Consider the following 11,841-nt stretch of genomic DNA (forward strand, 5'->3'; position numbering starts at 1 on the left):
TCCGGTCTTTCCGATAACAGACATAATTTGGAGGAAATATTTCATTATCCCTATTATTCATCGTTCACCAGTGTGACAGAATTAAAAAAAAAACGTGCCGCCCTTACTCCCCTAAGCCACAGTCGAAAAATGTCAAGACTTGCTCTGTTCCACAAATTCTTCTACGCATCCCCGCCTTGCATCTACATCACACCCCGCACCCATTCTCCTGACCGTAGTAGCAACTCGAAGCAAGTTCTATACTCTCGCCCTAAAACCAACACGTTTGCACAGTCATTCCTTAATCGCACTGCTAAAGACTGGAACGTTCTACCGGATAACATCGTTAATACTAAAGATACAGAAACATTCAAAAAATTACTAATCACCCTTTCTGAGCCCGAGTGACCCTTTCTGTTTATTGTTTTTATGCTCTCTCTCTCTCTCTCTCTCTCTCTCTCTCTCTCTCTCTCTCTCTCTCTCTCTCTCTCTCTCTCTCTTCTCATTTTTCGCTTCAAACGGTATCATACGCTGTACGTTGAACTGCAGTACTGATTTCGGTGGATGGCCTTTTGTTTCTGCTGTTCCCTTGTAGTTGCTTATGATTTGTGCCACTGCGATTGTATATCCCCCAACCGTGCAAAAATTCTGCCTGTGTTACATAGCATTCCGAATGTATTCACACATTTTTGTGTCTGTTTACGCAGACGTTTTATTTTTTTTTTTTTTTGCTGTTTTCGCTGTTCTTGGCACATCACCCTTTGTAATATTCAAAATTGTATCCCCACGCCTCATGTAATGTCCCTTCCAGAGACCCTTGAGGAAAATAAAATAAATAAATAATTTTTATTATTTATTTATGATACCCTCAAGGCCAAAGGCATTACAGAGGTGAGTGGGGGTAGAATACAGGCAAACAAACAAGGAAAAAATGAAGTACAATATAAGCTAATTATACAATATTAGCTAGATCAACGGGAAGAAAAAAAAAGCAACTCACAGTCATAACAAAAGAGCATTTACAGATTCATACAATTTTTACATATTATACAGATTTATAGACTTTATACTATTTATACAATTCGAGCAATAAACTTTCGGCTAAATAAATAAATATCAGCATCTAGCCATGACTCTGGGCCAAGTACTACTGACGGATTTGTCATGTTAATAAGGCTGGCAGGCTCATCTACTTTGTTTTTAACGCTTCGGCAATTGACCAAAAATGACAGGTTGCATTTTATTGGTTTCTCTTGTCAGGTAGCCCGCTGTACTTCGCCGCTTGGTTCATCATAAATATACTTAGTTTTGTAGATATAAAGCGCGTCGTATCTAAGGTTTACTTTGTCCGTTTCTTTCCGTACTTTCTTAGCATATTCCCAAAGCTGCTTTCTTTTCATTCTAATGGGTTCCGAGAAGTCTTCCGAGATGCTAATGGGACTGCCTTTCAACTTTTTGGCGTTGGTTAGAACGCATTCCTTGACTTTGTACGTCGCGAAATTAACAATTATAGGGCGGCAGTTACCCGGCCTAAATTTACCCAGGCGGTGTGCGCGTTCAATATGTACATCGTCAACAGATAAGACTGACTTGCAGAGATCTAGTACGCGTTGCTCAGCTGACACGTAGGTTTCGCGCTGCTCAGTGTCTTCTATACCGTAGAAAACCCGGTTGCCTCGTCTACTTGGGTTTTCTAAATCATCTAGTTTGCTCTCCAGAATCTGGAGTTTGGTCTGTTGCAATTGAATTGTTTTAGTGAACTCTTCTACACCAGTCTGCAACTCTTGTACTGCCGAGTTGTACTCGAGGAAAAGATGGTTCAGTCACTCGAAGTTCTTTACGTTCCACAGCGGGCAGCCCACTGGTACCAGCAGGTGCCACGACAGCCCGTCCTGTGCCTCGGCTGGAAGGGTTCGTTACCCGAAGGGTTCGGCGGCCTGTAAATCCGAGACGCGCAGATGAACAGGCCGACAAAGCGGTCGGGCGTACCGGTCGAAGACTTGCGCACCACGCCTCGGCCAGGAAGTGTTGTGCGCCGCCGTGCTAAAGTCAATATGACAGGACGGCCTTTCATAACCGTTTCCTTTTATGCCATAAAACACAACACACTTGCCTCGATTTTTCAATATTCACTGGCTGTGCTGCTCTGGGCATCAACTACGTATTAACCTTCGATTGCCAAGACTGCATGGAGTCCTGAACGCATCGCAGCCTGTCCTGGCCGCAATCCGGCATTCGCTTTTCACATATATTTCTAAAGCGCGGATCAAAGGGGCGCCGAAGCACCTGTCGCAATGGCGACTGCAGCCGCCGTAGCCACAAAGCTGTGCGCACCCGGTGCGGGGCCCGCTGCGTGGTTGTCCTTCCTTTGACCTTCGATGAAGCCCGTTTCGTGGAATGGCGGGAAAATTGGGCAGGTTATAGGAAGAGAAACGCAGTAGCGGCCTGTGGCTTTTCGTACTAGCGTCAGCGTCCTCAAGCTGTGGCATTAAAAACAGCCAAATCTTAGCGATAGAACGCTTACATAAGGGACGCCGTTCCCTCTGCCGTTACTTTGTAAACCTAACGAGTTACCGTTACAGTTCCATCGACCCTTCACGGTACTGTGGCGTTCCTCCGTTCCCCCCAAAAGTAACAAGTTCCAGGAACGCCGTTCCTTTGAATGCCATTTCGTACAACACTGGCTTTAAGTACCCCGTGGAATTTTATTGCGCAAGCACTAGGTGGATCAACAACCAGAAACCTGTGCAGGCACTGTGAAGCAGCACGAAAACAGACTCAAATTCCCCGAGGTATATTATGCAAATATTTTAAACAAAGCAGCATGAATATGATGTCAAATGAATCCCCGATTCCTAACAGCTTCACAAATATAACAACGAGTTACCTTACATTAACAGAAGCATTGCCCATGCGCCTTACATTTTACCAATTTTTCACCCAAGCAAGAAGTTTAGGCAAGTACACGGGTGAGAAAAACAGAACAAAAAGTAAAGCTAATTGCGTCGTGAGAGAAATACATTTAGTGCTGCTCTGAACAAAGGTTTCTATAAATCCGGAGATGCAGCAGGCTGCTACCTCAGTGCGCACTTTATTCGCGATAAGGGCCACGTACAGCTCGCACCATTGCACATGCTGCAATGTGCGTTGTCTAATGCCGAGTTATTCACCATTTTCAACAGATTCTTGAACCCATTTCGGTTTCTATCTTTGCAAAAGAATTCTGCAGCCAGAAATAGATGGAATAGAGATTTAAAAATTGTACCGATTGTAGTGACGATTTCGTAAGCTGTTGGCTATTTTAGGGCCGTGGCAAGGAACTACTATACAATATACCTCCACTGGAAATATACAGCAGATATTACATAAAATCGAACATCGGTGTTCTATTTTCGTTTCATTTCGCTAAAAGAACAATTAAACATTAAAACTAAAAAAATACGTAACCGCTTGTGCGGGTTCAGAAAGTCCACGCCACGCACTTCTCCTCGGGGTTCATGAAGGAGCCGACGGAGCAGTTGAACGTGTCCGCAAAGCCCTGGAAGTTCCGCAGCGCGCCATTGACGATGTGCCACGCGGGTGGCTCGCTTCCAGCCTCCAGCATCCTGGCGAGGAACTCGTCGTCGTTGGCCTCGCAGTAGTTGAGCGCGTAGTAGACGAAGTAGAGCTTCTCAGACGAGAAGCCCTCGAGACCCTTCAGGTACAGGTCCCCGTCCAGGATCGCCAGGAAGGCCTTGAACGACGGCGCGGCCGACAGGACGTGCGCCAGGAGCGCCCAGCTGGCGCGGTCTGAGCGGAGTGTCGTGTTCGAGGCGTTCAGGGCACCGAATTGGTTGGAGACGCACTCGCGCGCGTCGTCCAGAAGCACCCAGGACTTCTGGTGGCCAGTGCGGTAGAGGAAGTCGAACGCGCTCGCGAACACGCTCTGGTAAACGCTGCTGGCGACGCGGGGCGCTAGCCTGGCCACCTGCAGGGCAGACAATGAGGGCTCGGCCGCGTCCGCCCGGAAAAAGTCGAAGGCCCCGGGCGGTATGTCGACGCGGCCCTCGCCAACGGCAGCCGTGGTTCCGCGAACGGATCCGGCCCACGGTGCATCGACAAAGATGCCCGTCAGGTATCGCTGGTATTGGTTGGCGTTCTTGAGCTTGATCAGCAGCGAGAACTGCTGGTGGACTGGTGCTCGCTCCACCTTGGGCGGAAACAGTACAGTGTCGTGTATTAGAGGCAAGCTTATTCGCGCGTAAGAGGTATGGGGGCATCTCATGCCAAAGAAAACCAAAGAAAGCATCACCTGATCACATTCCTATGTCCATGACCCACGGGTTTAAAAACCATCGTGCTCTTATACAAAAAGTATTAGATTCGTTAAAATGTTCCCAACGGCCATGTTCACTTACTTGAAAAAAAAAAAAAAACGTAGAACCGTTACTTGCTAGACAAGAAGCACCATCAAATGCACGCTAGCTAAACTAAAATGTTTTTGTACTTTTTATTCCAGTTCAGAAGTGACACACCTATGCTAAGAAGCAAACTAAGCAATTAGGAACATTTTCATGAAACCGTAAATATTTTCATACTGGAGCACGATGGTTCTTATACCCGTGGGTCATGAGTTACCAGGTCTCTATAGTTCATCTCACAAGCTAGCTGCAGCACTGTGGAGGCTACATTGTTGTCCCCCTCAGGGCGCCTAACTCACCGCGAAGGAAGCGACAAAAGGCGCCGGGGCCTTGCGGTGCCACTTGCCGAGAGGGGAGAAGGGAGTGTCCTTTCAGGACCCCCTTCACGGCGGATTAGGCGCCCTCACTGGGCGCACTATTGATAACAATGTAGCCTCCACAGTGCTGCAGCTAGCTTGTGAAATGAACTATAGGTATGTGATCAGTTGAGTCCTCCTTAACCCGTCGAAGCTAAACTAGGCTTTAGTGGTGCCATTGTGGACGGCTGCGGATTAGTTGTACACTGCACCGAAATCCGGCGCACGCGGTTTGTTTCGTTTTCCACCTCTGCTAGAAGCTTGCTGTGAATCGAGCATGCCACCTTTTGGGGTGCCCTGCTTTTATGAGAAGGCACAGTGTACACCAGTTGTCGTAGCAGATATTTATTGCCGTATTTTATTTGCGCTAATCATTGGCATCACTCTGTATACTATAGATGTTACGATTGTATAAGCTGGCACAAAGTACCTGTCGTGCTGACATCACGTAGTGCATTAGGGGTCCAAACGCGCTTACTGTTAGAACCCTTTCTTAACACGACTTACCTCGTTTAGTTACTTTTGGAGGAGACTCGCACATGAATGCCAAGTATACCCAAGTAATTAACCACCTAACAAAAAAAATCTGCAGAAATTCAGAGAATTATTTACTAATGCGTAGCATTTTTAACCCGCCTGTCTTGAGTGTGAGCTTTCCCAGCCAAATGTTTGGTTTTTCAAAATCTTGCCCGACCAATTATCTCTAATTACGCTATTATAATAATAACAGATAAAACTTTCGCGAAATCTTCAATATTGTGGAAATGTCATGCGTTATACGTTTTGCCATCTTCCGCAATTTTGAATATTTTTCTTATTTTTTAGTTTTCAAAATTTTGCTTTACCAATTATCTCAATTTACGTTACTTTAAAGATTGCATTTGGAACTTTTGCAAAACCTGCATTATTGTGGAAATGCAGGGCTTTACACGGTTCGCCAGTTTCCGTAATTATTTTATATTTTCTTACTTTTCTTGCTTTTCAAAATTTCGTTCAACCAATTATCTCCATTTACGCTATTTATAACGATTACAGGTGGAACTTTCGCGAAATCTGCATTATTGTGGAAATGTCATGCAGTATACGTTCTGACGTTGTCCGTATTTTTAGATGTGACTGCATCTCATTCACTCGCCTTGTCCATGCAGCGTCGTCGGCGTTGTTGTCGGCGTCCGCCCCTCCCCCATTCTCCTCGCCACGTGAGCTGCGCTCTCCGCCGCTCACCCCCTCTCCTCTCCGATGCCCCTCTCTCGCGAGGGGCATTGGATTTGATTCCAATGGATTGGCTTGGCTTGGCTTGGCTTGGATTTGGATTGTATTGGATTAAAGTGGATTGTGTTGGATTGTGTTGCGTCATAGCCGCGGCAGACACACTGGCGCCGGCGCATGTGCAGTACTCCCTCTTGCGCGGTCTCCTCTCCTTAGGGCGCGCTGCGCATATAACCGGTGTGCCGCTCTCCGGCGGCCTTTTGGTCGACGGTTGCTCTCCGCTTGCGCTTGAACCCCCCTCAGCGTCGCATCACACCAGGGTTCCCGCGAGGGGAGGTGGGCGTAATCTTTTTTTATATTTTGTTATTTTTTAGTTTTTCAAAATTTCGTTCGACCAATTATCTCCATTCGCGGTTTTCTAACGATTACATTTGGAACTTTCGCGAAATCTGCATTTTTATAGAAATGCAGGGCGTTACACGCTCCTGGCTGTGGGGGTGCTCGGTAAAGAATGCTACGCATTAAAAAAAAAAGAAACATTGAAGCTTTCAGGCAGCGACCGAGCCGTCAAAGCGTGCCCTGAATTGTTTTAGGGAGCAGCCCTCTGGCAGCCGTAACCCGGGCTTTGCGGCGTGGGCGTCCGCGTAACCGCTGACCGAACGAACCGAACGCAGCAGTGACGCGGAAATAAAACGGAGAGGGGCGTTGTGGGAGGATGAGGAGGAGGGCGGCACGCGCGACTATGGCGTCATTTCTCTCACTGCCTCCCTCTCACTCTTGTTTCATGCGTCGCCTTCATAGAGCGCCCTCCCCCCCTCCCCAGACGCTGTTCCGTTGGCCGCTAATCCAAACCACGTGACATTTACGCGGAAGTACAAACACGATCTGCGACTGTTGAATCTCCCGCTGGCTATGCGCCAGTCATCATCGTCATCATCTCGATTTCCCCTGTCATTAAATCTGTCATCCCCGCTAAGGGCAGCCATGGCCCAGGTCTGCCTTGCGTCGTTCTTCCATAACATTTTGGTGCCTGAGACCCGGGAAGACGACCGCCCGCGACGAAGGAGACCACCTACGTCCCCTCCGGCTTGAGGTTAGCAGAACCCCTCTCCTTTGACTGCTGTTAACGCTGCTCATCCCCGCCCTCAGCCGGAGGTCAGCATGGCTGGCCCTGACCATCTACCGACGACTGACCGAATGCGTGCGATGGATAAGCTGCGCCGGCGGCAACGCATCCTTCGCGGCGCTACTGCGAGACTTCTGAAGGCAGCGACGAATCTTCTGGATGCCACTTCAGCTTCTCCGCAGGACCTACAAGAGGACCAGCTGGAGAGCAAGGACACCGTACTTTATGAGGTGGAGCAGAAAATGATCGATCTTCTTGATCCTGCAGGAAGTGGAACGTGGTTACTTCGACGCATTGGCATATAACGAGGACACATATGCCATGTCCTCAACCAGCTGCGCTCCGTCTTGAAGTCTACAAAGGCTGCCGGCCTCAGACATAAGACCGACGTCACTTTCGGTCATCCAGATGACCGTCCTCAACGCGGCTCACGCACATCGACCTCGGCAGTTGTCTTGCCTAGGCTACAAGTTTCTGCTTTTCACGCTTTCCGCGGTGATCCGCGTGCGTCCACGCCGACGGCCGACACTCACCCGAACGTTCCCGATATCGGCAGCGTGAGCACTGTAAACCATGTGGAGCTCAGCTTGCCGGCGCAGCAGACAGATGTTTTGACGCGAGGTTCGAACGAAACAAAGGCAGATGCGACCGCTTTGCGCCCACCATGACGTCCGCTACCTCGTCTCAGGTTAGCGTGAGGCCAGAAGATCCTCTCGAGACCTACTGCTCTATGACGGCTGCGCAAGAACCCGTTTCATACAACGCAACGGGGGATGCGGAGAAGAGCTTATTCCTCCAAACAGAACAAGCGAAGACAATCTCAAGACTAATTTGTCCGGAAACGTTTTGCAAGTCTCTGTGCAGGAACGAGCCATCGTTACAGCGCAGGATTCAGCCTTACAAAATGCCGAAGATGAGGCTCAGCGCAAGGACCTGCAAGTGGGAGCCGGCTACGAGGTAGCATCGGGCGTCTTAACACAAGACGGGTGAAGAAAGTGAGGCTACGCCTGCCGCAGGCAAGGACAGCTCGGTTGCTTCCGCCCAAGCAGTAGACGAAAAGCGGGAGGTAAAGGACGTGAAAGAAAAGGTCGAAGCGACGCCGTACGCGTTCGAGGACATCTTCGTTGCAGAATGCGTGAACAGAGAGCCATTACTTGTATTTGGAAACCCGTGGTAAGCACAAGACCAGCCTCAGAGCCCCGCTAGACTCGCTGCACAGGGGATACCGCAAAAGAGGAAGTTCTAGAGTTGCACATAACCAAAATAGATACATCACTGAAGGACTGCAGAAGTTTCAAAGAGCTTGGAGCGCAGTTTCGTTGGTGACCGCTTCAGCTTGGCGGCCCTTGGCTGTTCTGAAAGCGGCAAGACAGCGCAAGCACCGCTGGAAATGGAAGGGAAGAAAGTTTTCTAACGGCTTTTTCTGTATTGACCTGGATCGAAAAGCAACTTTTCGGATTGTGGAACTATTGGTCGTCGTCGCACCAATTTTCTTGCGGGCGGAGGTGTGAAGCGTGGTCAGTCGTGTAAGCAGTGTTACCCCAGATTACGGTTCCCGTGTCTGATGACTGATGAAACCCTAGCGGATAACTCCGAATGTCTCACTCCACTCGCAAGGCACCTGATCAGAGGTATCATTCCGTCAATAAAATAAACGCCATCGCAATTCGCTCGAGCAGGAAAGTAGCTAACGTGGTTAGAACGACGCGTAAATGATCTGCGCACTCAAGATGAAACCGCGAAGCAGCGTAGGCACGTCCGAAACGCACCACGAGCGACGCATCAGCTCGTAACGCTACGAGGTGTCCAGGCAGCTGCTCGAGCTATCGAACGACCTAGGGATCTCTCTGCACGAGCATCGTCCCATAGGGAACGTGTTAGTGGAGTACGCAGCAAAGGGATTGAGACACGGTGCCAGCTGAAGTCCTCAACACAGTGCGGTTTGCGCTGCAACGATTGTGCCGGAACATTGAAGGACGCCATGGTACTCCTTAATAGCAGACGTGAACGTTGCGCCCGCGGGAGTGTATTGAATCTCCCGCTGGCTATGCGCCAGTCATCATCGTCATCATGTCGATTTCCCCTGTCATTCAATCTGCCATCCCCGCTAAGGGCAGCCACGGCCCAGGTCTATCTTGCGTCGTTCTTCCGTAACAGCGACAACATGCTCACCGCGTCACCGTGCGTGGCTTATCCGAACCACGTGACATTGGCGAGGGGGTTGGCAACAACACGCTGGCTGGCGGCGGTGACGCGCTGCGAGATATCGACAGAGTATAGCGCGCGCCGCCTTGCATTCTCTATCACGCGATCTCTTCCTGAGACGCAGCAGATATGCGCTGTGACCAAGAAGATTTCAGCTGGCGCTGCGCCCAAATTTTTCATTTTGGTAGTATAGTAATCGTCAGTGCATCTTTTACATAAGGTCTGTTATCACCAGGCTTCCTGAAAAGGACAATAAAAGCGCAAAGTCCGGCGAGTTGGCTACTAACTATGGAATTTATCGTCCTAGCGAACAATAACACTGCAGGGACAAAGCTAAAGAGGAGGCGAAACACACGCTTGCCCCCCCCCTGACAGGGCATCTCGTGGAATTGGCAAGCCTACGGTGCTGTTGGTTCCCGATGCGCACAGCGTTGTCACCAACACACCCGCTCACCGTGGGGTAAAAGTACTCGACGTATTTGGTGCGGGCGTTCTCCGCACGCACCCAGTCGGGCATGAGGGCGCTCCACTTGGCTGCCCGCAGCGCGCCTACCACGTTGTTGGCGAACGGCTCGGGGAACAGCGTGGCCGCTTCCTCCAGCACGGCTTTCTTCACCGCTTCCACAAGAGGCGCGGTCGGCAAGTGCCGAAGAGCCGCTTCGATGTCGGTGCGCGCCGCGTACAGCGACAGCGCCGGTTCGAGCTTCTCGAAGAAGCGCACGCAGTAGTGCTCCCTCGTCAACGCAGGGTGCCATTCAGGAACCCTACGAGGGAATGGCACACACAACCAACACAACCGCGTGTATGAGAATGCGTGGTACAAAAGAGGGCAGAGCACTTTTTAGCATGTTCTACATCCGCCTCCAGTGAACGAAAATCTCCTGGTTTGTGAGCCAACATGACCATTATTGGGCTTAGCATACTAACGTAAGCTCCTCCATTGAATGGTTGTCATCCAGGCACGGTTAAGATGTATGGCAACGAAGCACCACGCAACTTAACGCCAGTGTTCCCTCACCTGGACACGGCGAGCGCGCCGAGCAAATCCAGCTGCTTTTTGTCCATGATGAGCGGTGCCAGAGCCAGCTTGGCACGGAATCCCAGGTAGGCCACGATCTCCACGTCGTGCAACTCCTGCAGCGCCTCTTGCAGCGCGCTCAGGTAGCGCACCGAGTCCACCGACACGTAGGCGGACGAGAAGTTCGTGGCCGGCTCGGCCATCATGGCGCTGAACAGGGCGTCCCACTTCAGCTTGCCTCCCTTGGGTAGTTCGGCCACCTGGACGAGCCTCGGAGGCTCAGCCACGCCGTGGGCGCTCATGGCGCGGGCCAGCGCACGCTCCACGTTCAGCACGTTCACCTCGACGCCCCGGGTCAGCTCGCTCTGGCCGAGGATCGCGTCCATGGCCTCCGAGACGTAGCTGTAGTTGCTCCGCTCCGGGGAGTCAGGGAAGGACAACGCGGCCAGGGTGGGAAGGCCGATAGAAACCAGAGTCTCGTTGGGGAAGTCGCTGTCCGTGGTTGGCTTGATGGAGAACAGCGCCGGCTCGTTTATGGTGCGGTAGAACACCCCGACGTTCGTCGAGAGTTGCGTGTCCCCGACGTCCCTGAACAGGCGCCAGACGGACTTGCGCAGATGGCTCGCCATCGTCCGGATGCTGAGGAACCAGCTCACGTTGCCGAACTCGCGTGTGATCTCGTCGAAGAGGGCTCGCTCGAAATCTCCCGATTTATGGCTCCGGCATTCGTTGTACAAGTCCGTGACCCGACCCAGGTCTTCGGAGTAGCGACGGAAGGCCCCGTCGACGAGGTGGGTCAGAAGGTCCTGTGTCAGAGTGTCCACGGAAACCCTCGCCGAGCCACCCGGTACAGCAACCTGGCGTGCCCAACGCCCGCAGACGTGCGTGTAGAAGTCGTCGCACGGCGACACGGACTCGTCCAGCTGTTGCGAGACATTCAAGGCCTCCCGCTCGCAAGCTGCAGAGCTGCACGGTCTTGAGTGCTCCATTACCTGTATGGCGATGCGTGACGGTTTTCTGAAAATATCTTGGAATCTATCGAACACAAAGGGGATGCGAAGCTCGCGTTTAGGCGCATCTTTTGGTGACCATAGGAGGCAAGCGTCAAAATTTGTATAATGCATTGATAATAGCAAGAGAACCACATCAACGATTTTACTGCGCCACCACTGCCGCGGAGCTGGTGGGAATTAGTGATTTTGGGCGGGAACCGAAAGCAACTTTGATTTAAAGAGTCGGGTGCCCACATGATGCAACAAGATTGATATCCCTTAACCCCCGCGGTCCCGGGGTACCCAAATGGGTACCACAACCATAAAGGCAATAGCTTTCCCCCATTCGAAATTAGCACGTCAAAAGTTGTCTCCCCGCAAAAAGCAGGCCTTGCTTTCACTAAGCCCCTCTAGGTGGCGCGATGTGTCCAGGCATCTCTGAAGAGCGAGGCGGCAAAAATGGCTTGTACCGGCGCGAGCGCTCGAATGCTTCCACAGGGTAAGGCCCAGAGTACCCAAATGGCTACCATCAAATTTCATAGCTTTCGTTTGCTTT

The 11,841-nt window shown here is 50.9% G+C and overlaps 1 protein-coding gene across 1 annotated transcript; it reads right to left on the reverse strand.

Moving 5' to 3' along the window:
• Window positions 1–880: 880 nt before the first annotated feature.
• LOC144152483 (membrane metallo-endopeptidase-like 1) lies at window positions 881–11,282 on the reverse strand. The gene is made up of 3 exons (XM_077683753.1): window positions 10,294–11,282; window positions 9,730–10,039; window positions 881–4,168 (listed from the first exon to the last, which is right to left on the reverse strand). The coding sequence occupies exons 1-3, from the start codon at window positions 11,280–11,282 to the stop codon at window positions 3,440–3,442; spliced, it is 2,028 nt and encodes a 675-aa protein (XP_077539879.1). The 3' UTR covers window positions 881–3,439.
• Window positions 11,283–11,841: the final 559 nt, after the last annotated feature.

The sequence above is a fragment of the Haemaphysalis longicornis genome, unplaced genomic scaffold (genome assembly GCF_048455015.1).
Source record: "Haemaphysalis longicornis isolate Haplotype H1 unplaced genomic scaffold, Haemaphysalis longicornis Haplotype H1 scaffold_9, whole genome shotgun sequence".
In the NCBI taxonomy this organism is placed as follows: domain Eukaryota; kingdom Metazoa; phylum Arthropoda; class Arachnida; order Ixodida; family Ixodidae; genus Haemaphysalis; species Haemaphysalis longicornis.

Coding starts and splice junctions, on each gene's coding strand:
- LOC144152483 (XM_077683753.1), bottom strand. CDS start 11,282: ATGGAGCACTCAAGACCGTGCAGCTCTGCAGCTTGCGAGCGGGAGGCC. Junction 10,040..10,293: donor GGCGCGCTCGCCGTGTCCAG/GTGAGGGAACAC, acceptor ATTCCCTCGTAG/GGTTCCTGAATGGCACCCTG. Junction 4,169..9,729: donor TCGAGTACTTTTACCCCACG/GTGAGCGGGTGT, acceptor TTTCCGCCCAAG/GTGGAGCGAGCACCAGTCCA.